A 24,872-nucleotide genomic window follows, 5' to 3' on the forward strand; every position below is an offset into this window, starting at 1 on the left:
AATAAAAATAAAAAAATAAAAAATAAATAAAATTTAACGAATATTAGCAAAATTAAATAAAATATAAATGGCGTTGATGACCAATGAAGTTTGGCGCCACTAAACAACCAAACAAACAAACAAACAAACCATATAGAAAACGGAAATGAGGAAGTCCCCGGATCGGATGGCTGCACGATGTTAAGCAGGGTCTAAGGCGGTTAAATGTTAAAAGAACACTCTAAACTTCCCATTCACTACAAAAAATAATACACTACGATAATCAGACCCATTTGGACATATGGAATTGAGCTCTGGGGCTCTACCAAACCATCAAATTCCTCCCGCATCCAATCCTTAAAATCCAAAATCCTACGTAGAATCCTTGATGCTCCTTATTACGTCACAAATAAACTCATCCACAAAGACCTTAACATCCCATTCGTTGCAGATTTGGCCCAAAAAAGATATTCGTCTTTTCATTCCAAACTCCTGACTCTTCCTAACCCATTAGTTCTTAATCTCTCATCCTTAACAATCCCTGATAATCCTCCGAGGCGTCTGAAAAGAAGGTGGTCACGGGACCTTATAATTTAAATTAATGCTTGAAGTACCACCAATGGGTGGTTCCTTCCCAAGATTTTCAAGTGTAAATGAAACATGCATCATATTTACTTATTGTATTGATTACTTGTACAGTTGTAAATCACATTAAATAAATAAATAAATAAAAAAATGTTAAAAGATGGAAAGAGATAGCAACAGATCGTGGGGATTGGTTGGCTGAGGCGGAGGAGGCCCGGATTCTTGCAGTGCCATAATAATAAGCTTAAGTTACAAACAATTAAAAAAAAAAAACAAATCTGCCTTACTAGAATTATAAAAATACAACAGAGAGTCGTAGTTTAACTAGTGTTTTTATTTATTGAAAAGGAATATCTGTTGTTAAATATAATTGGGTATTGGTATGAACTGTAAATACGTTATTGTAGGCTTGGTTAAACTTTGATACTGCGAAGTGCCTAAGGTCCTAGTTTTGTAAAGCATGTTTAAATTTTGCTAATACAACCTGCATTTAACATTTGAATGGTTTAGGTTCAAGTATATATAGTATTCCTTTTCAATAAAAATTTTTTGAGGTTAAAAAAATTCTATTAATTCTATTTTCATCTATTTCTGATTGCCATTTATCCAACTTGGTTTCCAAATTATGTTTTAATTTATGCTTTACATTGTTGTGTAAATATTATAATGTTTAACATATAATATTTTAGGTAGTATATCGTTGTCCATGAATAATATTTTATAAACCCATTTAAGTGTCATTTAAAGAATTTCTTAACGACGAAGTGTGACATTGAACTCCAATCTTACTAACCAAGATGGTACACCCTTGGTTAGAAAATCCCTCTCTATATAAGTGGAATAGCGCAAACTCCAGATATAGATCGAATAAAATTCAGAGAGTAATTGATGTATTAATTCTTATACATTTTAGCTCTGCGACATATATTTAAGTTAGAATTGATTTAGATAGTTTTGGTTTTATTTTTGGAATATTTTACGGAATATAGAAAAAGACCTGAGTTCGAATTTGGAACATCTAGTAGTAAATTTATGATTTGTTTATGTCACAGTAAGTGGCTTACAATTTTAGATTACGCTTTATATTGATGGTGACGGTTTATTAATACTGAATTTATTATGTGTTCCGCTGAAGTGTTGAACTCTTTCCTGAGAGTGCTCTCTACGAATTTTACAATAAAAGATGAAATTCAGACTTACGATTTGTTTCTTTTCGTCTGTCACATTCAAACATATTGTGTACATTTATCTGGTTTGATAATTTGTTCAAGGACAAGATGAACTTATCATCGCATATTAAGCCCATGATCTCCTGACTTAGCAGGGATCACTAGCGTTGACATATAGCGGTGATGTATGAGGTAGACTAATTGCGTAATCAGTGCCTAGCTATTGAATGATTATCGAACTATATAGCCCCCTAGGGATTAGTACTGCCAAATCCCAATAGAGAGCATTATTAGCTAACCGGAGGGATCAACAGGGTGTCCCCCTCATTTCAATTTAAAACAAATTGTCCCACCCTCCTCCTGCTCCCCTCGGGACCAATCGTTATTCGCTCCTCATTTCGTCGCCTTCTGTACGTCGTCAAAAGGTTTCATCTCTTCCACCTTCAACTATTCAATTATTGGTCTGTTTTAATTTTTTTTTTTGTCCTTAATATATTTTATGTATTTCTTTTAAAACAATAATTATTAATTAAATGGATGTATTCCCAACATTTTTAGAAAACGTTCCAAAGTTTATTCTACTTGGGGAACATTTCAGTTGTAGAGAGTAATCTGGAGATATTTTTTTTTCATTTATTTAATGTAATTTACTAATGTACAAAATAATAAATACAATATGTAAATATGTCGTCTGTTTCATTTACACTTAAAAATCTTGGAAAGAAACCACCCATTGGTGGTACTTCAAGCATTAATTTAAATTAGAAGGTCCCGTGGCCACCTTCTTTTCAGACACCTCGGAGGATTATCAGGGATTGTTAAGGATGAGAGATTAAGAACTAATGGGTTAGAATGGGTAAGGAGTTTGGAATGAAAAGCCGCACATCTGTTTTAAGCCAAATCTGCAACGAATGGGATGTTAAGGTCTTGGTGGATGAGTTTATTTGTAACGTAATAAGGAGCATAAAGGATTTTACGTAGGATTTAGGATTGTAAGGATTGGATGCGAATTTGATGGTTTGGTAGAGCCCCAGAACTCAATTCCATATGTCCAAGTTCGTCTGATTATCGTAGTATAAAATAATTTTTTGTAGTGAATGGGAAGTTTAGAGCGTTTGTCAAGAAGGTGTTGTAGCAATCGAAATCTAGGGCAGTTTCTTGTCGTTTCAGTCTTGTATGTGGATTCCAAGTAAGTCTCTTGTCAAGATGGAGTCCTAAGTATCGAATCTCAACAGGCGTTAGTGGAGTATTTAGAAAGAATGCTGTAGGACAGGAGGGTAGAGGTTTACGACGGGGAGTAAAGGTGATCTGGTGGGATTTGTCAAGATTTATTTTGATTCTCCAGATTTGACACCATTCTACAATGGATTTGGAGATATTAATGACAGAAATGTAGCAACGACTCCGTGAAAGATGTGCACCTATTCCGTGAAAAACTACTTTGAATGTAGTTTGCTAATTGTCATTATAAATGTTGATCCCCCTTAATTATTACATCTTCGAGAATTTAGATGTGATATTCACTGGAGCGTGTGGTCTATGTTTCATTTCTATGTAGATGAATCCTTATTTAATATGACACTCGGAAAACTGGAATGAAAAATAATTTACCTTAAATACACGGTATTTCTCCGTTCTCATCTCAGTTTTTTTAATAACTGATACCAAAGGGCATTTCAGCTTTTTAATGAAAAGTTTATTATTATTGGTATCTTCCAATCCTTTACTTACCAAATTCTTAAATAAGTAGTCCCATTCTGTTTTGATTTTCACCAGATCAAAACAGTGGCAGGTTCGTCTTTTGAGAGTGTTAGTAATTTTTTAACATTCTCCAGTGCTCCTAATCCTGGAATTTCCTGGGATGGGGTACTTTTCTTTACAAATTCAGATTAAAAATAAAATTTCAATACGAATTTATATAGGACTTTTTTTTTTTATCGGGCGTGTTCTGAAGGCATAAATCGCCTAAAAAGTTGAAAACTAAAAAAAAAAAAATTCTTTAATTAATTCAGATACATTTAAGAAACCATAATTTACAATTAAGGCAATTACTTATTGAGAAGCAACCATCTAAGTTTTCTTGATCGATGGAGAATAATCAAATATAGATGACGTATTTTTACTGAAAACCTATTTAATCCGAAATACATTTGTTCTTTATTTTTTTTGTTTCTATGTTCTGCACTGTTTGGCGATTTTTTCTTTTTAGAATGTTGCAGATCAAAAAAGGGCATAATATGAAACTGTTCTGAAATTCTATTTTGCATTGAAAAAAAAAAGTCCCGTCCCATTTTGTATTACTCACATATTAGATACATTTGGATGGTACATTATTTTCCATTTCAGCTTCATGAACTCAAATCGAATAAAGCATCATCTCTTATACACTGATAAGAAAATCATTTCAATTGAAAATAATATTCTAACAGGAAACTCTAAAAGAATCTCCTATTCTTTTGATAATATAGTTTCTTTCAATTTTTCGGGGGATCTCCTAAGAATTTTTTTTTTTTAAAAATAAATGTAACATTCCTCATGTCAACTCCCTTTTTCTAAAATAAAATATAATAGTTTAAAGTGGGTATATAGAGAATGTTACAATTAATAAAAAAAAAAAAAAATATTTTGAGGATGAAGAAACATTATGTGATTAAAAAAATATTATAAAGGAAAGTTAGTAAATGGGAGATTTTGATCACTATATCTATCTAACATAGAAATCATCGTTTCAAATACTATATCCCTAACAAGTTTTTAGTTTAATAATAAATCTAAGTAAATTTACATAATTATTTGAGAAAATATTACTCTGTACGATATTGCTCCCAAAGAACTTACTTACTTACGTGCGGTAGTATAAAGAGTTCCATGCAACGTATAAAACGACAAAATCTGATGAAAATAAAACGATGAACAAACTCAAAAATATCAAACAATGAAAAAAAAAAAGAAAAGTTTTTTGCTGGTAAATTAATGCGTGAACAAGATGAAATTAAGTTTTTCCATTTGATGTTTAGGCCGTACATCCGTAGGCCTTACAGCCGTAGTCATAAAGTAAGTTTTCAGTAGTCACAGCCCCTTACACTTGAAATGTACGGTATTGTCCTACAATATCATAAAAAAAAATTGAAGAAAATACCATCCATTAGAAAATGTTTTAAATATTGAAAACAGCCCGAGGACATGTGACTGGACACAGATGTGTTGATATGAAAAGAGTCCTATTATTAAATGACAACAGTCCTATTATTGGGAATTGAAGAGTATTGGATTAGAGAACAGTGTTGGCATAGGGGCGTGGTAAAGGATAATGTATTTAGGAAAGGGAGCATTTGCATCTCCCTCTAGCCTGGCAGGTGGCCCTTCCTTAGGTGTCTTTTATTCATGTATATCTCTTGTGACCTGAAATTAAGTAAATTAAAATAATGAAGTACTATATAATAATAATGTGTTAAATAAAAGTTTTATAAACTCTATTTTATAAAAATAAAATTAAATGATGGATAATAATAATATTACAGAACCAATAAATATAAAACTAGAATAAGTCAATATGTTATCAACTATTATCTAGGTGCTGTTGGATTTTGTTTTCAAGATCATTATGAAGATATTTATGATCGTTGATGACCCCTAGGATAGTGGCGTTGCTAAAAAGGGGTATCAGAGGGGAATAAAATTATATAAACATATTTTTATTTTATTTCAAAAATAGAGTACGTTAGCATAGAAAATATATTATACATTTCTATACCGATTTGGAATTTCGTAAAAGTAGATCCTTAGAAAAACCCTCCTCTTTTTGTGGCGACATCCTGGCTACTCCACTGCCGTAGGAGATTAGGTTTGGGAATGAGGTCCAAGATAAAGCAACCACATAATAAAGTTAAATTACCAGGCCATTAAATCACAACTCACCTCGCATCATCTTTACTCTTTGGCTTAAAACATTCAGTTATCATTGACAATACAGAATCCACAAACACACTAATTATACACTACCTCAGTCTGAAATTCCACCAAAGAATGATACGTGATCTATGATTCTACAAAAAAAATTCTTTATTCACTCCATTTCTAAAATTCAAAACGAAAACTTGAACATAAATTGAAGAAATACACTTAATTAGTAAAAGGTATTTGGACCAATATATGAGACATTTAAAAAACTCATGAACCTCAATTTTCCTTTCGAAAACAATGAATCAGATTACAGCTTATAACAGTAACAAAAGTTCCTTCGGTTAGTTACATAACTTTACACACTGACCTAACATGCCAACTGTTAATGAATACACAAGGACCCACTACAAACGATTCAGTGAAAAATTGCTGGGGTAATCAGCCACACTTATCACCTAAGCACTCATACCAGGTAATCCGTAAAAAAAGCTGGTCGACGGAACTCCTGGTCTGACAATTGATGTTAAAATCACATTAGTAGGAGGATAGGTTCCGCTGGTTATTACAATACCTCTTCTCTGTCGTAAGATTGTATTTCATTTTATTCATCTAATCCAGGTTTACAATGCAAGAATTGACTTGTTTGAGTGAAAAATTTTTAAAAAATACCTTTACTGAAGATTTCTCGGTTTCAATAAGTGGGTTCCTACTGTATAATGAGAACGCCATCTGTTACATCAGCAACAGATATAACAGATGGCGATCTAACCTGAAACCTTTTTAAAAATCCTGGAACCTGTACTAAATTGGTAAGGAAACAAGGAACCTGCGGGTTTACTAAGACAATAACTATTATTATTATATATATTGTTTTCTTTTCAGGTACTACTACGACAAGAACATCATGACGAAGGTACATGGGAAGAGGTACGCGTACAAGTTCGACTTCCAAGGCCTGGCGGCCGCAACCCAGCCAGCCGCTACGGATCCAGCGGCCTACAAGTACCAGAGCGACCTCTTCATGTCCTCTTACCACCATTCGGCAAAGCTCAACTTCATGAGTCCTCATCCCATACCCTCCTCATCGGGTGAGTAACTAATATAATATGATATTCATGTCCATTTAACATGCATTAATTATTGATTTTTTAATTTGTTTTCCATTTATCAAAAACATTATATGAGTAGGCAAAAGAGGGATTATATGAGAATGGTGGGACCATGGAAGTTGTTACTAAAACCTACTGGAGGTCTGGAGAAAGAAAATTTTCCCTATTCTTACATGTTTTGGAAAGACTGTCCTTAGTTGGATTTTTATCCAGGAGTATAATAAAATCTTTAATGTTTGAAGATATTTTTTTTTGTTTAACACCTTTCTGCCCATTTCTGTAAGGTAGAGGGGGGGGAGGGAGATGATCGAGTTTTCATTCTGTGGGACTGCCAAAATAAAAGTCAACTCATGAAGCCGTAACTGAAGCGGAGCCGGTGTACTTTCGTGGTTACCAGTTGACGCCTTAAAAGACTCGCCTACAACGTTCTTGTTTGACGAAAATTATCATAATTTGAAGTAGGTTCTCAAATTTCCAAACTTTCCAGTATGTCAGATTAATGGAGAGAGGAGATGATAGCTATTCCTTACCAAATAACCAGGTTACTAGTTTTGACTTAATTCACTTTTTCTTCGAAATTTTTTATTCCTTTTAGATTATAATTCTGGACTTGTTTCAAAATTGTTGTAAATATCTTTTATGCACTACTTCTGCCTGACCTTAACCTCATACATATATATGCCAGACCAGAGATTTATGTATCGGATATAACAAGAATCCAGTTGATGCTAATATTATCCTATGCTGGGTTATTTTGAAAGAAGGCCTGTCCGTCGTCGTTTCTCCGAGATCATGTGACCCCTAAGGCCTGAGAGATAACTAGGAAATGAACTTTTGGTTCGAGAAAGGGAGAGAAAAATGGTGGCAAAAATGAAGAAAGGGCAAAATTAGCGGTGGCTAACAGAGCGGACCGGGCCCGGCAAATTGGATTTGGGAAGAGGACAAAGAGGATAGAAACAAGAGTTCAAATTGAAAAGCTAACGGGGCAAGGGAGAGGAGATAGCGGGATCAAAGGCGTTGGCAATTTCCTCCAGCCTCCAGGTCCTCTAGTCTTCCTCCCATGATGAGTTATCCCAGGAATATAATGTCCTTATCGGATGATAACTTACCCTCTGGGTGATGTCATCAGTTGTGTTGTCCTTCTGTTAAAAAGATATCTTTTTAATGCATTTCTTTTCCAAAGGATGTTTTAAACAGTAAGTAGCTGTGTGTTGTGGAAATAAAATTTCGGAGTTAAAACGAGTAGAATAAAGTGTAGACCTTACAACTAACTGCAACCTCGGAACGCCTTCAATAAAATGATTACAAGGAGTAAGATTTTGGCAATAGAAATATTATTATTAATTTTATTCTTAAATAATAGTAGAAATGTAGATATCTAGGTGCACTGTAGTAGCTTATTTTTTATACACTTTCAAAATTGTGTTACCTCTAGATTAACGGATTTTATTAGAAAATTATTATTCTTAAAGATTTAAATAAATCAATAAGTGAATAATAAATCAATCCAATCTTCTGAGTGATGCCTGGCATCAGTAGATCACATTTTAATCATAATCGCTTTCTCCCAATTAACCCTAAAACCTTCAGAAAATATCTTAACTTTCTCATCTAATATCTCGTGAAATTCGGAACGAACATAGAAATCGTGACCGGCTTGATTAGAAAACTTAAGTGCTAACTGGATTAGTTCATGGGCCACTCAGTGGTCAAGACACAGTCTGAACAATTTGATGTCTATTGTTTTTGACGTTGACTTTTTTCATTGAGTGGCGGTCCCACAAAATGAAGAACTTTGACCCCCAATCATGGTTAGGCCAATATAGGATTACAATGCGAGTCTTTGCCGAAAGAGGAAAAAAAAAGGATTAGTTCATAGTGGTTCGGATTCGAGGGATCCGATTTTACAATTTTTTATTGTCTTTATTCATTAATTGATTGATTTATTTCCTACGCAAAAGTACTCTTAAAAACAGCGGGAAAAATAAAAGAAACCAGAATAAAACAAGGACATTAAAAAACAAATTTATCTTCAGGACGGTTATTAATTATCAATTCTTTCAGCTATCAAAATTATCTTTTCATGAAATAAGCTCTTGTCATTTTAATTAGTTTAATAAAACCTATAATCTCGAGAGGAATGAAAGAAAAATATTTTTAAATAAACGAGTTTTATCTAAGGGAAAGAAAGATGAGAATTGAAAAAGAGACTGACTTCAGTATTATCAGGGAGTTTCACAGGGGCAAGTTGTCATTTTACTTCGATTCCTTCCCACTGTCGATTGTCCCACTCCCCGGCTGCTTTGACGGTAGATGTTTTCATTTGTATTTTGAACTGTAAATTAATGTACGATCTACTGTACGCAAGTGTATGATTATATGTTACTTAATACTTTTTCGGATCGTATCACCCATAGTTTCATCAATATCTTCTCAATCTTCTTGATCAGGAACTAATTGCAATTTCTAAATAAATTTAAAGTTCAACTATCTTTCATTATTTTATCTATTTAAAAATGGTTGAATCAAGGACCCTGGTTCTCTGAGATTTGCGTTGCCTAGTTTATGATGAAAAACCACGAATTATAATAAGTAATGTTAACATGAATTTCGTGTATAAATATAAATATAAGTAAACATAAATAAAATTAAAAATTAAAATGCAAACATAAATAATATAAATATAAATTAAATTATAAATATAAATAAATAAAAATATAAATTCAAGTTCCTAGATTTAGTTTGGAATGCCTTTTAAAATAATGTTAAAATATTACCAAGTAATGTTAGTGGTGCATGAGAACATGTATTGTTTGTCACTGAAAATGATTATATTTTTGGAGAATAACTATTTTCCTTCTGGTTTTATTTTATAAAACCATTTATCCTTTTAAAATATACTTTTAATGGCAAGCAAATTAAAACTACTTCAACTTTTACTTTCTCGCCAAGTGTAACCAAGCTTTGATTCATAGAGTACTGGTACCATTAATAAAATGGTCCAACTAACATTTTTATCACTTCATTTCAAATCAAAACAATAAAATAAAAAAAAAGGATTGTAACAGGGGATAGGTACTTATAGCTAAAGTAATACTACTTTTAATAATAATAGTGGTATAAAAGATAATGTAAATATAATATATAATAAAGTAATAACATTTTAATAGTAAAATACAATTATATTAATATAGCATTGTGAAGACATGATAATATTTTAAGGATTATACTATTTCTTTTGTTATAATTCTTAATTGCTTTTGAATTCATCAGAACGTAGACTTACTTAATACCAACGCCTACTTTATTGTTAATGTCACAGTCTATAAAAATCCATCAATGTCGGAACCATTTTGGTCTTGTATTTTTATAATTTTGACTTCATGAAGTAAGGCTCTGGATCTGGTATCAGAACAAGCATGATATTCTCTTTAATTAAAATATATATATATATATCCTTTTTTTTAACATCGGCTGACGCATCTTTATTTCTATCAGACCGATTGACAGCTATTTTGCTCAAATGATTTTAATCTTTCAATTAATATTACCTACCATTAGCTATGTTGAAACAAAAAAATTGTTTGTTATTTTAATCATCAGCTGACACATTTTCTACTAATACCGGAGTGACTGACCATTATTTTTGTACTCAACATATTAGATACAAGTTGTCATGAAAGTATTCTTTTATTCAATACCAGATTGGCCTGGTGAGCCTTACATGATTAATATCAGTAAAATTTTATCTTCTGTTTAATAATTGATTATGAGGTGTATAGTCTGGTGCAAACGACACCCCTAACTATTTTCAACGCTCTAAATATTGAACAATTCTGAATAATAACGATGAATTTGAAAAAATATATGTATATATAGTATAAAAAATTAAAATGAATAGATAAAAACAATTCTTAAAACAAGAGAAACGTACAAATTAATTACAAAAACAATGACATTCATAGTTTTAATAAAATAAATAATTGACGTCTAATGGGTAAAACAGTTAATTTGAGAAAAAATAAATAAATTCGTTGTAATGTCAATAATAGAATAGATAAATATAGAATTTATAACAGGATGTCCTGTAGCAGCCTGGGCTTCAGTCTTCAAGATGAGGTTGGATTTCCCAAGTTGTAAGTTGCCGGTACCACTAGGAGTGGAATTTTATGAACCGTTTTTGATAAAGTCTTCTATTGATTCCATTTTTAATTCCCTGTGCATTTCTTCGTCTATTTCCTGTAAACCAACATCGCATTCACTGCGATTCTTAGGACCTTATTTTGAAATTATTGTAATTTCCTTTTCGTAAAAGAAGAAACAAATACTTTTTTTTAAACAGTATCGAATGCAATTAAAAGCGATGGAGGTCAGATGATCTTTTAGTTCTTTCATCTAGTGTACTATAACCATATATGACCATGAAATCCATAAAACCATGCCTGTATAAGCAGATGAGTTAACTAAACTTATTGATTTATTCATCTTAAGTTTAATTAATTAGTTTCATGTCGTGATCGGTTTATTCTCCAATTCAATCTTTCTATACTAGATTTATATATTCAGAGATAGCTTTAATATTTATACATAATTCTCCATATTTATTTAAGGAAAATTTTTAATAAGCGTCTAGGGCCGTTTAGTTTTTACTGCAAATGATTGAGGACACTGATTATTCAAAATTTTACAACGTCTTTAGCAAGAGTACTTAGTCTAAGTGCTCTCGTTAGCAAAAAAGACTTATAATTAAAGCTCTTGCTAATGATACAGTTTCACTTTTTGGTGGGTTGGTTCTGTACGGCTAAATTAGACGAAAACAATTAAACAAAGCTTGATTTGTCAAAATCATTATTTGACAATATACAACGTTATTATAGATAACAATTATGTTATTCATAATTATGCTATACACAATACATAAAAACTATTTATCTAAATTGTAGTTATAATTTAAACAGCATATAATATGTTTCGCATGCTAATCGGTTCTTTAAGTGGGTTATTTATTTTCTATTAAAAGAGTGAATTAGCGGTAGAAGTTTCTGATGCTATAAGTTAAAGTCCGTTCTAATATGGAATATAATTTTCTGTTTATATATACTTTTTGATTCTTGGCTTGGCATGATACTGTATAAGATACCATGACATTAGAGAGGTTTCTTGGATCATTTTTGTATAATTTGTTTTTTCTCTCTTTAATTATGTTACTTAATCAATATTTGTAAAAATTTCCCAGTTAACGATTAGGAAAGTTTCATCTTTGAGTTGTAAAAAATTCCAAAAGTTGCCAACTTGCCAAGCTTAGGATTTACCGATTCTTTAGTAATGAAACTTGAAAACTAAGAAGAATTGGGTTTACGTTTTTAGCAAATGAATACAAATCTAATTTTCAATGGTTTTATTAATAGATTAAGTAAAGTATATTAAGACCTTTACAAAACAAAAACTTTCAATTCATTTGATCGCTTTTGAACTAAACCAGTTTTTCCAAATTATTAAATATATATTTATGTTTGCAACTAAATAGTTTTTCAGGTTGAAGTTCAAACTGAATCTGTTTTATGTTATTTCAAATTATTTTGAAAGCAAGATTTTTATTTAGCATTGTTGATTACTTAAATCATAATGTCCTCGTTCAATTCGCTGGTCGCGCTAAGTTTAGATGGCGAATGTTCACTTGTTCACTCACTTGCCGTCTGTTAATCACTCATTTCTTTTTCATGATCAATAGTTTTATAAAATCTCAACAATTGCAAAAATATTCTTTTCTGGTTCCAAGTACTCCAGTTTCAATACTTTCGTTATTTATTTATTAATTATATATATATATATATATTCTTTTTTTTTTTACTATTCTCAATCGTCTGTCGCCTTCAGTGAGTAGAACAACAGGTGAACCCAATTTTTTTTATATCACAACACTGAAGCACACCTTAAAGTGATATCTCGGTTAAAATAAAATCAAGTTTCTCGCATAATGTTTCAAGTAAAAAGTAAAAGGTGAACTCATTTTTTGCAAATTTTAATCAGAATATTTGGAATATTAGTCAACGTAATAAAATTCGGATGTAGAAAAATGACTAATTAGGGTTGAATATAAGAAGAACTGATACGTTATTTAATATAATTTAGCAGCCATCATACTACTAATGTATGTAGTTTCGGGAATGTATGTAGGAACAAGTTATTTCTTTGAGTGATAACTCCAGTGACGATGATAAAGATTCTTACAAAATGCACCTAACTGTTGGTAAACGTTTCTGCTCGCATGACCGTGTTGGAGTTTCCCTTAGCACAACCCCTCACTAACCTATAGAGTCGAACTACCGGATAGCATACGCTAGAGCGGTTCTGAAACAAGTCGGCTGGAAGCTGCAGGCAATATATCTGGGCGTATCATATCTCCTTCGAAGAAAGGGAAGAAAGAGGAGAGGGAGATAAAGATTTACAGATGTAATGCTAGGGGAGATTTTCCAGTCGTTAGGGAGGGGCTAACGCAATAAATATCCGTACAAACAAAGGCCACCCCTGCACTAGCAACTATTTACATGAATCATTCATGAGGTACTGAAACAATGGAAACTCTCCTCTCTTCAACTCGTTTTTTTCCATCTCTTCACCTCTACGGCTTTATTAGTCATCCTTTTATATTGTGTTTTCAAGGGTCACTGGTGTCTACCGGACTTATGGCTTATCTTCTCATGTACTTTATCTGATTGACCTATTGTTGCTGAGGTCCATTCATGTTGTGGTTTAAATGTCTTTATTTATCTTTCGAACTACTTACTACTCCTTTGGTTTTGTAAATATTTTTTTAAGAACTAATAAGCCTTCCGTGAATGAAAATCCTTACCTCACGTCCATCTATTCAGTCTTTTGGTATTAAAACATAACCAATCGATTTTTATGTAACCTGAAGGTTCGAACCCGATGCCACCAATCGCTGTCTACATACATCTGTTCAGTAACACACGCCTCCCCCCCCCAATCTAACTTTAGTAAATCGGCCCATCTACGTTTCGTTCTACCCTTTGGACGCATACCCGTCGGTTCAGTGTTTATTAATATTTTATGAATCCATTTATTTGTAAGTCCTAACCTTAAATGGCAAACTTATTCGCGCCTATAGCGACACTATTCACGCTAAGATAAATTATATTTAAGTTTAATTCCATTAGTTAGGCCACACATATTTTTTGTGCTTAAGAAATTTTTTAAAGTTATTTTGTACTACTTTCTTTTTCTCTTTTGATTGCAATTTTCTAATCATAACTGTTCATATGTGTTTTTCCCTTCTTTATGTTTACTTCCTAAATTAATTTAGTTGTTAAAATTCAAAATGAACATATTTTGTGCGTGAGAACAGAAGTATGCAGCAAGTTATATATTTAAATATATAAAAAGAAATAAGAAAATATAAATATAGATGAATAGAAAACTAATTAATAATAGCCATAGTGATGAGAAGTATCTGAAGCCTTTGAAGTCAGAATAGGTCTGAGAAAAGGAGATGGATTCTCGCTAATGCTGTTTAATCTAGCTCTAGAAAAAATGATTAGAAGAACATCACGCGAAAATGGTGGGATGCACGTTGAAATGAAACATAAAGTTTTTGTGGACATTGCTGTCCTAGGAAGTAACCGACATGGAAAGACTGTTAAGAGAAACAAAGTAAATTGCTTGCAAGTAAATGAAAATATACTCGTAATAAAATATATGATTGTAAGCCAAATAAATTCATTCTAATGACATGGTCTGCTTGGACAGAAAATCGTTTCTGAAAGTAGACCGTATCAAATACCTCCGTTCCACAATAACTAATAAATAATCAACGGACTGAGATAGACCAGCGTATAGAAAGCCCGAACAGAGTGTCTGTCAAGAATACTGAAATCCCGAAAAATCTGAAACTAAGAACGAAAAAACTATACGTTGCCATGATAAAGCCATCTCTTATATACGGTTACGAGACCTGGGCTCTAACAGGCTAGGGAACCTAAGCCGAATCGAAAGATTTGAACGGTCCATACAACTCCTCATTCAAATCCATACAGCTACAGGAGCGGTCTGGGGTCAGAACCTTAACACATGAAGTAGAAGAACTAACAGGGATCTGCTTGCCTAGAGTGGTCAATCAATATCCATGAAGGCAAGGAGGTTACGAAGACGGGACATGTGGCTCGAAGTAATCCATCAGGAAGCCTCTACAAAATAATGAATACGATTTTAGTAGGCAAGAAGCCACTTTGGAGGCCAAAAACCAGATGGATAGACAGAATCAACAATGATGCGAAAGAGCTGCCTGCAGAAAACTACAAAATAGTAGCCCAAGATAGGCAGGCGTGGAGAAGACTGGTTGGGTGGCTAAAGATCTACAAGGTCTTTAGAGCCAACCAAAAAAAAAAGTAATGAGTTATAGAATTGTAAATATTTACATATTGACCGCCAACAGGACGATCTCCCTACAGTTTAGTGCATAGGTTCAACAATTAATTTTCAAATATAATTCTATATGGATATCTTTAAAAATAATTTCTGCTATTTAGCAGATTCATAACTAAGCTGTCGCTTGGTCTATAAAATTAGGTTTCTTTGTTATTTAATCCGTCTAATCAGACTACCCACAACTAATGTCTTCAGCAACGGCTTATAGGCACTCAGCTTAGAGTTTATTTACAGATATTCACAAAGAGATAGAACAATTTTAAAATTGGACAAAAGCAGACCCCCTCCCCCCACGAAGACACTATTAGCTGGGTAAACATACGAGGGCCGATATTGACCGATTTAAAGAAGGGACAGAGTGAACTGTTTGCGGAGGCTGTGTCAATATGCCAGATGCAAATCTCCACAGAACTAGCCTAATTTCCAAAGCCGCCGTGTCGCAGTGTGAGTGCCAACCACTCGAGTCCTCTCCAACGCCCCGCTGTATATCCACTCCCTTCTCCCCTTCTTGGCTTCATAATATCTCTCCATGCATATGTTTTAAGTTTATATACATATTCAGTTATACGTATCAGTTTACCATAATGATATACATAGCTTATTCCTCTATTTCATTTAGTCATTAATAATTTCTTTAATGTAGATATACACATATATTTTGGCCAAATTCAATTCACATAATTCTTCCTATAATCATAGACGTAAATTAAATAAAATGTAGACGTAGGTGATTAATATTTATCTGAATTAGGGAAAACAAGATTATGATTTTTAGAGGGATAAGATATAGATAAGGTGAGAGAGAAGAGGCATTCATTCAGTCCTCATAGTTATTAACCCTTTTAATGCTGGGCAAAAAGAGGTGCCTATCTAAAGATAATTGGCCGAATTTCACGATGTTTTACTAGGGTTTGGAAAAGGCTCGCTTTAAAAGGGTTTGGAAAAAAAAACCAAACAAAAAACAATATTCACATAATTCAAAAATCAGCGTATTAAAGACGAAATAGAAAATGACACTATTTTTTCTATATTCATTCAAAATTAAATAAATAACAGAGGTATAAATGGTTATCAAGAAAATAAGAATTGAGTTCTCTCTAACAAAACTTATTTACACAAACGTAAAGTCTTCTTTTCATCATCACTTTATATTGACTATTTATAATATAACAAAGTATATATTTTGAATTTCCTTTATATATTGTAAAAAAATAAATAATATTGCACAACAAAAATAAATAATAACTCCAAGAGGTACGTAGTGACTTTTTTTCATTCTATCGTAATGGAATTAGACCATTGACAACGTATTATAAATTTATTTTAAAATAGAGTTCACTCGCAATGTGAATAGTAACTTTTCGTCGGTAGTATATTGGCCTCCGGCACTAAGAGTGTTAAACATTATTGGCTTAGAAATAACAAAACTGGCTAAATAGTAGTTCAACAAAATTCAATTAACATTTTTCTTCTTATAATAATACGAGTATATAAAAATAAATAAAATTAAATTAAAGTGATTTACTTCCAATTGGGGAAAATTAGATTATGATTTTAGGAGGGATAGGAGAAATTTGTTGGATTAAAAAAATACGGCGCCCTGTACTGTATCCATTGGCTTAAACATTTTCTTATCTTTTAAGTCTAGTTTCTGGTTCCTTACAGAATTTTTGGTAAACAGTAAATTAATTTATCTAAACACTAATTAATAAACACATATTGATAAATGAATTAATAAACACAAGTGAGGGCCTGACACTTCTCGGAGGTAGTTCCATTTGTGACCCTTTTTCAATTATACCAGATTACGGTAAAAACAAATATTGCTCTTTCTCACTGTCAGGAAAGTGAGTAGTACCGATCTTTATGTTCCTGTATTTTCTGTGAGATGGGTACATCTCCATGGGACTTAATGGTTCAAGAAGGATGTTGTCCCTCGTCAAGAAACACGTCGAAGCAGTCGAGATGTCCTAGATTAGATTAGATTAGATTTTTATTCAGGGTGATCAACATCTAGGTTATTACACCCTTTTTACTTTATTTATCTTCGTGTCTTTGACATTTGATAGTTGAATGTAGACTATTTCCTTTTTCACTGGTCGATATTGGTGGATTATATTTTAGTATAAAGTTGAGTTTCTTTCAGAAATTTTATTATTTTTTCTATGGATGATGCTGACTCTTTAAGGGCCAATTCTATTGTACGAGGAATTTTATTATTTTCGAAGGCTTGACGAAATGATGAGCATTCTTCAATTATATGCTTTATCGATAATGGGAACTGACGGGTTTGGCATTTAGGTTGGTCCTCTTTTGTGATTAAGTGGAGATGTGTTAATTTGGAATGTCCTATTCTTACTCTTGCAACAACCACTTCTTCTCTTCTGTTTCCCATTATGGCACTTGTCCACTTTTGTGTGTTTTTTTAACATTTCTTAGTTTATTGGTTAGTGGTACGTCAGCCCACATTGAATCCCAACTTTTTCGGATTCTCCGTGATGTCCTACTACAACAATCTATGATTTTATCACTAACAGATACGTCTGAGTTAACAACATGGAGCTACATGTTGTCGTGTTTTTTTCTTTATGATATTGTTTTGTTTAACAGTATCTTTAGTTTTATTTATTAAGAATCATAAAAAAGAGATCTCAAAAAACATAATTTAGGAAACTTTTCTTTTATATTTACCTAGGTTTTGTAGATTGGAGCTATGTTGTTGCTGATCCTTCATAATATTTGTTGTTCTGCTTATGAATAAAAAAATTTTTTAAAAGTAAAATAAAGCTAAAATTAACTTATTTTTAACTTATTATTATTATACAGAGTTCTCATTCCTGTCGTGCTAGTACACCTTTCCACAGTGAAGGTTGCCGATAACCTTTGTAGATATCATTACATAGCTGATAGAGACGAAAGCGAGAGGCGATAGTAGATGGAATCAGACTATAGAGGGAGGGACTAACGACTTTTCCATATAAATGGCAGTTTCCGAGCAGATTGACGGCTGATTGTTTTTCCCTCCCCATTTCCCGGGCCATTAGCGACCGTTCCCCGATTACCCGCTAATACTGTCTCTCTTTCACTCCTTCTCACTCTCTCTCCCTCACCCTGTCGCTCACTCATACATACACTCACTCTTTCTCTCCATCTATTTTTGGTTCATCTTAGACTCCGTTTTGGACCAATTATAAATGTTCCCATTCTTCAATTATGTGATGTTTTTTAACCCTGGGGTTTTTAAAAATATTTACTAATTTAAATATTTTATAACTATTGTAAAACATGGGGTAAATTTGAAAACTTTTATTATCATAACAGCATATATCTGCCGGCAATTCGTATCTTTATTTGCTCCCATAATTAAATATGTAGATTTTTCTCCAAACGTTTAGTACTTCAATTGGTATCTTCGTTGGAATGTTGCGTTTTATTTTATTAAAGGGTTACATTCTCTGTTCAATCTGAAGTAACTTATTAGTAATAATTGGTCCGTATATGTCGGTTAAATGTTGGCTACACAATGAGGAAAAATATGTTTAAAATATTCAGTGTTTGTTCAATTATAAAAACAGTAGTGTGAACTGCCTCATTTACTTTCGTGGCAATATAATTGGAGAGTGATACAATGAATTAGAACGAAATTGGATTTTCATTTGTTGTGTGGTCCATTATTGTTTTATAACATGGACCTTGATATAAGGTGCTCTTTATGGTTGAGATAAAAAATTAAATCGTTCAATTTAAATTTAAAATGCCGTATTAACGATACAGATCTAGAACCAGTCGATGATTAATGCGCTATCAATATTTATACTCGATCCAGGGCGTGAAGACTGCGCTGCCTCAATGATGACGGATCGTGAAGGCGACGGAGCGAACTAACCGGCCTCACGTGACCGCTAATGGTGGGTCACGTGACCCTAACAACTTGATGACATAAGATTGGGCCGGTTAATATTCAGGGGGCATATGCTCCTCTCTGTCTGTTTGCCCGCCCCTTCTCTTTTCTGTACGCTCCATTTATCCAACAGTACTTGCGCCGACTACTCCCTTTCAATGCATTCAGTTTGTCATGCGATTACCTCCATGAAGAATAAGTGGCGCGAGAGTCTGTATTTTAAATAGATTAAAATTCACTGTGATGTATAGATAATGTGAGGTATTTGTTTCAATTATTATAAAGTTTTTTTTAACTATTTATTAAATTGATAAAGTCTGCGTTACTCAAGGGCAATGAGCATTAGTCCTAATATTCATTCATTCAATCATATCATATATACATATTAAATAAAATCAAATAAAAATATTAAATAAATAATAATATTAAAAAATGAAATAAAATAGATAAATATCAAATAATATGATGATAATAATAATCACAAAAAGTGCACATTTAAAATAAAGATAAGTGGATAAATGAGTGAAATAGCAGAAAAATAAGTAATTAAGTTTGTATTATTCCGCCAAAAATATATGTCCGCTAATAAAATAACATGACAAACAGAAAAAAATACATACAATCTTGCTATCAATATATTAAGACATGTATAGAAAAAATATAATTTTTATAAAATTCAAATATACTTATGTGAAATTACAAAAATAAAACATGCATTTGTTAGCTTAATAAATGAAATGAGTTAAAAAAAAAAAAAAAAAGTACAAAAATTGATTTATCTAAATAATTATGAACACATTGACAATGGAAAAATATTAGTCTGTCGGAGACTGTTTGAAATTTTAACTGAAGCACATATATAATTGAATTAAATTTTTTTTTTTAAGTTGTTTAATCGTTAGTTATTGAATTGATTTTCGCTGAAACTTTTTCATCCAACACTGAAGAAATTGTATTTCATATTTTGAAACTTATAGTGGTGAGTTTTGTAACCTATTTCCTAAATTATAATAATATATTATATTTACCTATTTTATAATTATTATTAATGTTTTAAAAAGTAAAAGACTCACAAAATATTCGTTTTAATACAATTTCATGCTACCTCCAGTAGAAGTTATTATTACAATGACCTTCTCTTTTATTTATTATTATTTTTTTTTAAGAAAATCTAAAATGATTTTAATAGAAAACATATAAATCATACAAAGCCGTACTAAAAAATAAATAAATATGCTATGCTCCAAGATTTAATAAACCTCAATGTAGTTTACTAAAACAAAGAATTGATACACCCAAATGATTTAATAATACATTTATGGAAATTCCAAAGTCAGAACACACGAAAACCATAATTTTTTTGAGGTCAAATATAAAAAAAAAACAAATTCGTATGAAAACAGAAAAAAAGAAAAGATAAATAATAGATAAGAATTATTTTCAAGATCTTCTAATATTACATGTACTGGAGAATAGATATGCCAATGAACCGTTCTTCATCGATTACTTAAACATTCATCGGACTTATCGTATGACTTCACAAAAAATATTTATATCAATGAACCTGTGCGCATGAGAATATATTCGAAATAGACGATTTACTAGATACTGGAGTGAAATATAATTTATTTGTAAAACTTGACATTGGCATACTTCTTTACTTAAAAGGCTTCACTATATTTACAAAGTGACTAAATGTGGGGATAAATACTAATAATTCTCTTCATAGAAAAATTTTATCACTTCGTAGATTATTATATAGGCATAGCTGAATGTTGGCTGAATCTCATTTACACTTGGTCAGAAATAAAACTAAAGAGAAATAATTGTTTGATGTTTTATGTAAGTGGTAGTTGTTTCTTGGTGAATCTGGATATTCAACGAATGTTCACCACTATTATTGATAATCTTATCAGTCTTGAGGATTCCTGTGAGCTGCTCACAGACCTAAAGAACCCTACTACTTAGGCCAAAACTTTAGAACACATAAGGCAGCATTATTTGATTGAGTTTTATTGCCACTGCATTCCTATTATCATCTACTTAATTCGTCAAAATGGATTCATATCACTTTTATTTTTCTTATGCATGAAGACATCTTACTATTTCTGTTTCTTTGGTTGCAGGTAGCATCTTCCCATCGGCGGGTACATACTGGAGCAACCCAAGCGCCAACCTGTACTCCAACATTGGGCACGGGATGGGCCACCCGGGTCCTCTGGGAACGTACCCACACTACGCATGACAGGGCCGAGGCTACATCCTCCCAGAACTACCGGAGGATTGAGGAGTCTTTGCGGGGTCCTGCCAGGACTCTCTTCTCGTCCTGCAGGGCCAAAATTGTGGAAAGGAACAACAGAACTCGATGGCAAGTGGGCAGTCGGAAGCAACGATTCTACCACAAACTGGTTATCAATTGTATCAGAACTCTTAAAGCTACTCTGACATTTAAAACGAGTTTAAATTTTGTTTTATATGTTTAAAAGAATAATTATCCACCACTAGCTTTTTCCAAACAATTATTTGTAGGAGAATTGGTTTTTAATTTATTCGGTTGGTCAAAATTTGAACGTCATATATAATCTAATGTACTTGAATTCTGTTATATATACCTAATCCAAAATGCCTTCTCATTGACACATTGTTATTTAAAGTAGGAAATATAGATATTAAAAAATGTGATTATTTAAAAAATAATAAATTCTACTATTATTTGATCAACCGAATACAAGATTTCTTAAAAATTAATTGAAATAAATAAAATAGTCTTACAACTTATATAATTTAAACTCCTTTTTAATTTATCAATATGTTGTTATTTTTATTTATTCAGAATAACGATGCCAAAGATATATGGAAAGTACATGAATGTGATGAGTAATTAAAAGACAACCAGTGATTAATTTTATTTATTTTATTATTATTTATATTGCTAAGCTGTTATATGAAAACGTTTCTAGTCATATCTTGTGTATTCCTAGTTTTTAATATTTATATAATTTTTTTTGTGATTCATATAGAGCTGATTTTTTTTTTTATATATGTTTATAATCAAATTAATACTTATTGTATACTTGCTAATTTAAAATTATCGCCTGATTTTTTTCCTATTTGCTTTCATTGTGAAAGTTGCGTATTATATAGTTCCTTACGGGCTCGCTCGGACTTTGACGAATTTCATTCGAAAACATTAAACACGATTGCGATTTCATTTTTCCTAACGTACAACAGGAGAAATATTTCATGAGATTTTTTCCTCGTGAAATGGAATTTACGTTGCACATCTGAACGTAATGTAAACAGTATAACTTTTAAAAAATAATCAAAGAAAAAAAGAAATAAAAAAATGAATTATTTATAAATGTAAATGTTCTAATAATTCCAAACCTAGGACAATCGGAGTCGAGGATAGTAGTTGGCCTCGGTGTATATATATTGGTTCGTGAATTTGTGCGTGTGAATATATTCGAAACTTGGTTTGTGCGTTATGTTTGACTCTTGAATTTTGGGGAAAAAAATATTTTTTTTGTTGTAGTTAATCTATCGATTAAATTAGAAATTACTTTTTTTTTTTATGTGCCAATGGATTTTTAGAGGGATAAAATAATAAAATAGAACAGTTGAATCATTGTATCTAAGTGTAAATTTACGAATCATAAGCTTAAATTAAATTGTTAAGCTAAAAATTATAGTTAAATAATAAATTTGTTTTTAGTGGTACTTTTTATTTTATTCCAAAATTAAAAAAAAATATATTTACTTTTAATGTGTTTTTAACTTTATACAATATGTTTTATATTCCTATAGGAACAACCATATAACAGATATGGTCTGAGAAATTTTCACTTTAAATTGCCTTGACATAATTTAATATACGAAAGTTACATAAATAAATAATTTATTTACTTGTAATAAGACATATGGGCTTATAATTCATCCTTATGAAAGATATGGTCTGAGAAATTTTCACTTCAAATTACTTTGACATAATTTAATATACGAAAGTCATATGAATAAATAATTTATTTACTTATAATAAGCCATATGGGCTTATAATTCATCCGTATGCTAATATTTTGAAAGAGTCAGACAGACGTACATTCCGCAATATATAAACTTACCCCAGTGCTGGGGAATCCTAGTCAAAACCCAGTATTTTTTAATTGTAAATAAAACATAAATTTTAATGATGGAAACGAGAATACAGAATGTGATTTTATTTTCTACCGCTTAAAGTATATAGCTAAGTGTTACCTAAAATTGTAAATACCCAAACATGCCTAGTTTAGCAGTATTAATGGTTAGATAACTAAGGATATATATAAATAAATTTATATATATAATACGGTATATATGTTGTATATGTTAAGGAGGTCAGTGTAATGGCTTCGCTCATTGTTTTAAACATTAACTTTGTAACGTACTGTATAAATGTTATGTAGATCCAAATAAATTGGATTAAAAAAAATAACCCAAGTTTTGTTTATATTTCTATATCCCTATATTCATTTAAAACTATTTATTTTCCTAAAACTTAGTAAGTGTTTTTCATTATTTTTCTGAGAAGAAATTTTTTGAACACATTTTCAAACCAAGAAACTAATAAATAACATAAGAGAAATAAAGCTAGTAAATGAAACGTGGTGTTTCGCAAAATAGTTATAGTGAGATTTTATAAATTCCTTTACATCATCAAATTAAGCTAAATATTAATTATATTAAAATAATATTTAAAAAAGTTTGAATTATATTAAAATAATAATTAGAATAATTTTAATTAATCTTTTTTTTTTAATGGTTTTTAAATGTATGTTAAATATAATTAAGTAGGTATTCAGTGAGTAATCTTCGGTCACTGTTTTCATAGTCTTGTCTAACAAATATATAAGCTATTTTACCGTCGCAAAGTGACTGTAAAGTGACAAACTACGATTCAACTTGTTTGTGAGATGAAATGACAGAAACAAAAATATTATTTTTAATATTACATTTATATATAGTTTGAAGTATGGTATAGATAGATAATTTATGCAATGGACAATTCATGTTTTCATTTAATTTTCTACCAAGAATGTTTTTTTCGGTATATACATAATAATGCATGAATCTTTTTCTTAAAGATTCATTTGTTGTGTTAAATTAACTAATTTACCAATTTCCAAAAAAACGTTCAGGTAAAATCAATGCTTAAAAAAACATAAATTCTATGTTTTTAAAAATAATCAGACGATGGTAAAGTCCAACGACTTAATAAAAAAAAATCGATTGACCAGCTTTACGTGGTTATTCCCGTAATGGATACTTTAGTGTAAGACAATTCACTACAAAATCCAAGTTTTGATGAAATTTCTGATTTACTTATAATTTTTATTTATTTTTTTTTAATAAATTAATAATTGATATTGCGGTTCCTCTTATTTTATTAATGTCATCTTTGAGAATGATATTTTTTAAGGTACAATCTAAAGTAAAAGTTGTTAATGAATTTCTTAAAACATTAATATAATTAATTTTTACCTACAAAATTATGAAAAAATATAGAAGTTGTTTCTACGACCGAGACTATAAGACTCAATACAATTCTTGATGACAAGCGCGGAGGTGACAAGTCGTGAAGTTCCCATCCATTGTCCCATTGTCCAGCGGCGAACAATACACTCATCTTAAGCTATTGAACCACAGAATGGCTTCCTCCATATCAAGACAGGTCTATCACTAATGTCCATCTCTCTGTAAATCGGATTCTCATAACTAGTGTATATTTAAATGAAAAAATGTATA

General features: G+C 31.4%; 1 protein-coding gene across 2 annotated transcripts in view; it reads left to right on the plus strand.

The window, feature by feature from the left end:
• Nucleotides 1–23,519, plus strand: part of Ets65A (DNA-binding protein D-ETS-3) — a 168,292-nt gene extending 144,773 nt beyond the window's left edge. For both annotated transcript variants that reach the window (XM_014430238.2, XM_014430239.2), the window contains 2 exons: nt 6,519–6,724; nt 21,218–23,519. In XM_014430238.2, the coding sequence (XP_014285724.1) occupies nt 6,519–6,724; nt 21,218–21,336 (325 nt within the window). In that variant the 3' untranslated portion in view covers nt 21,337–23,519. The remainder of the gene's footprint in view (nt 1–6,518; nt 6,725–21,217) is intronic.
• The last annotated feature ends 1,353 nt before the right edge of the window (nt 23,520–24,872 follow it).

This window comes from Halyomorpha halys, unplaced genomic scaffold, assembly GCF_000696795.3.
Source record: "Halyomorpha halys isolate HHAL.00 unplaced genomic scaffold, Hhal_1.1 Scaffold868.1, whole genome shotgun sequence".
Classification (NCBI taxonomy): domain Eukaryota; kingdom Metazoa; phylum Arthropoda; class Insecta; order Hemiptera; family Pentatomidae; genus Halyomorpha; species Halyomorpha halys.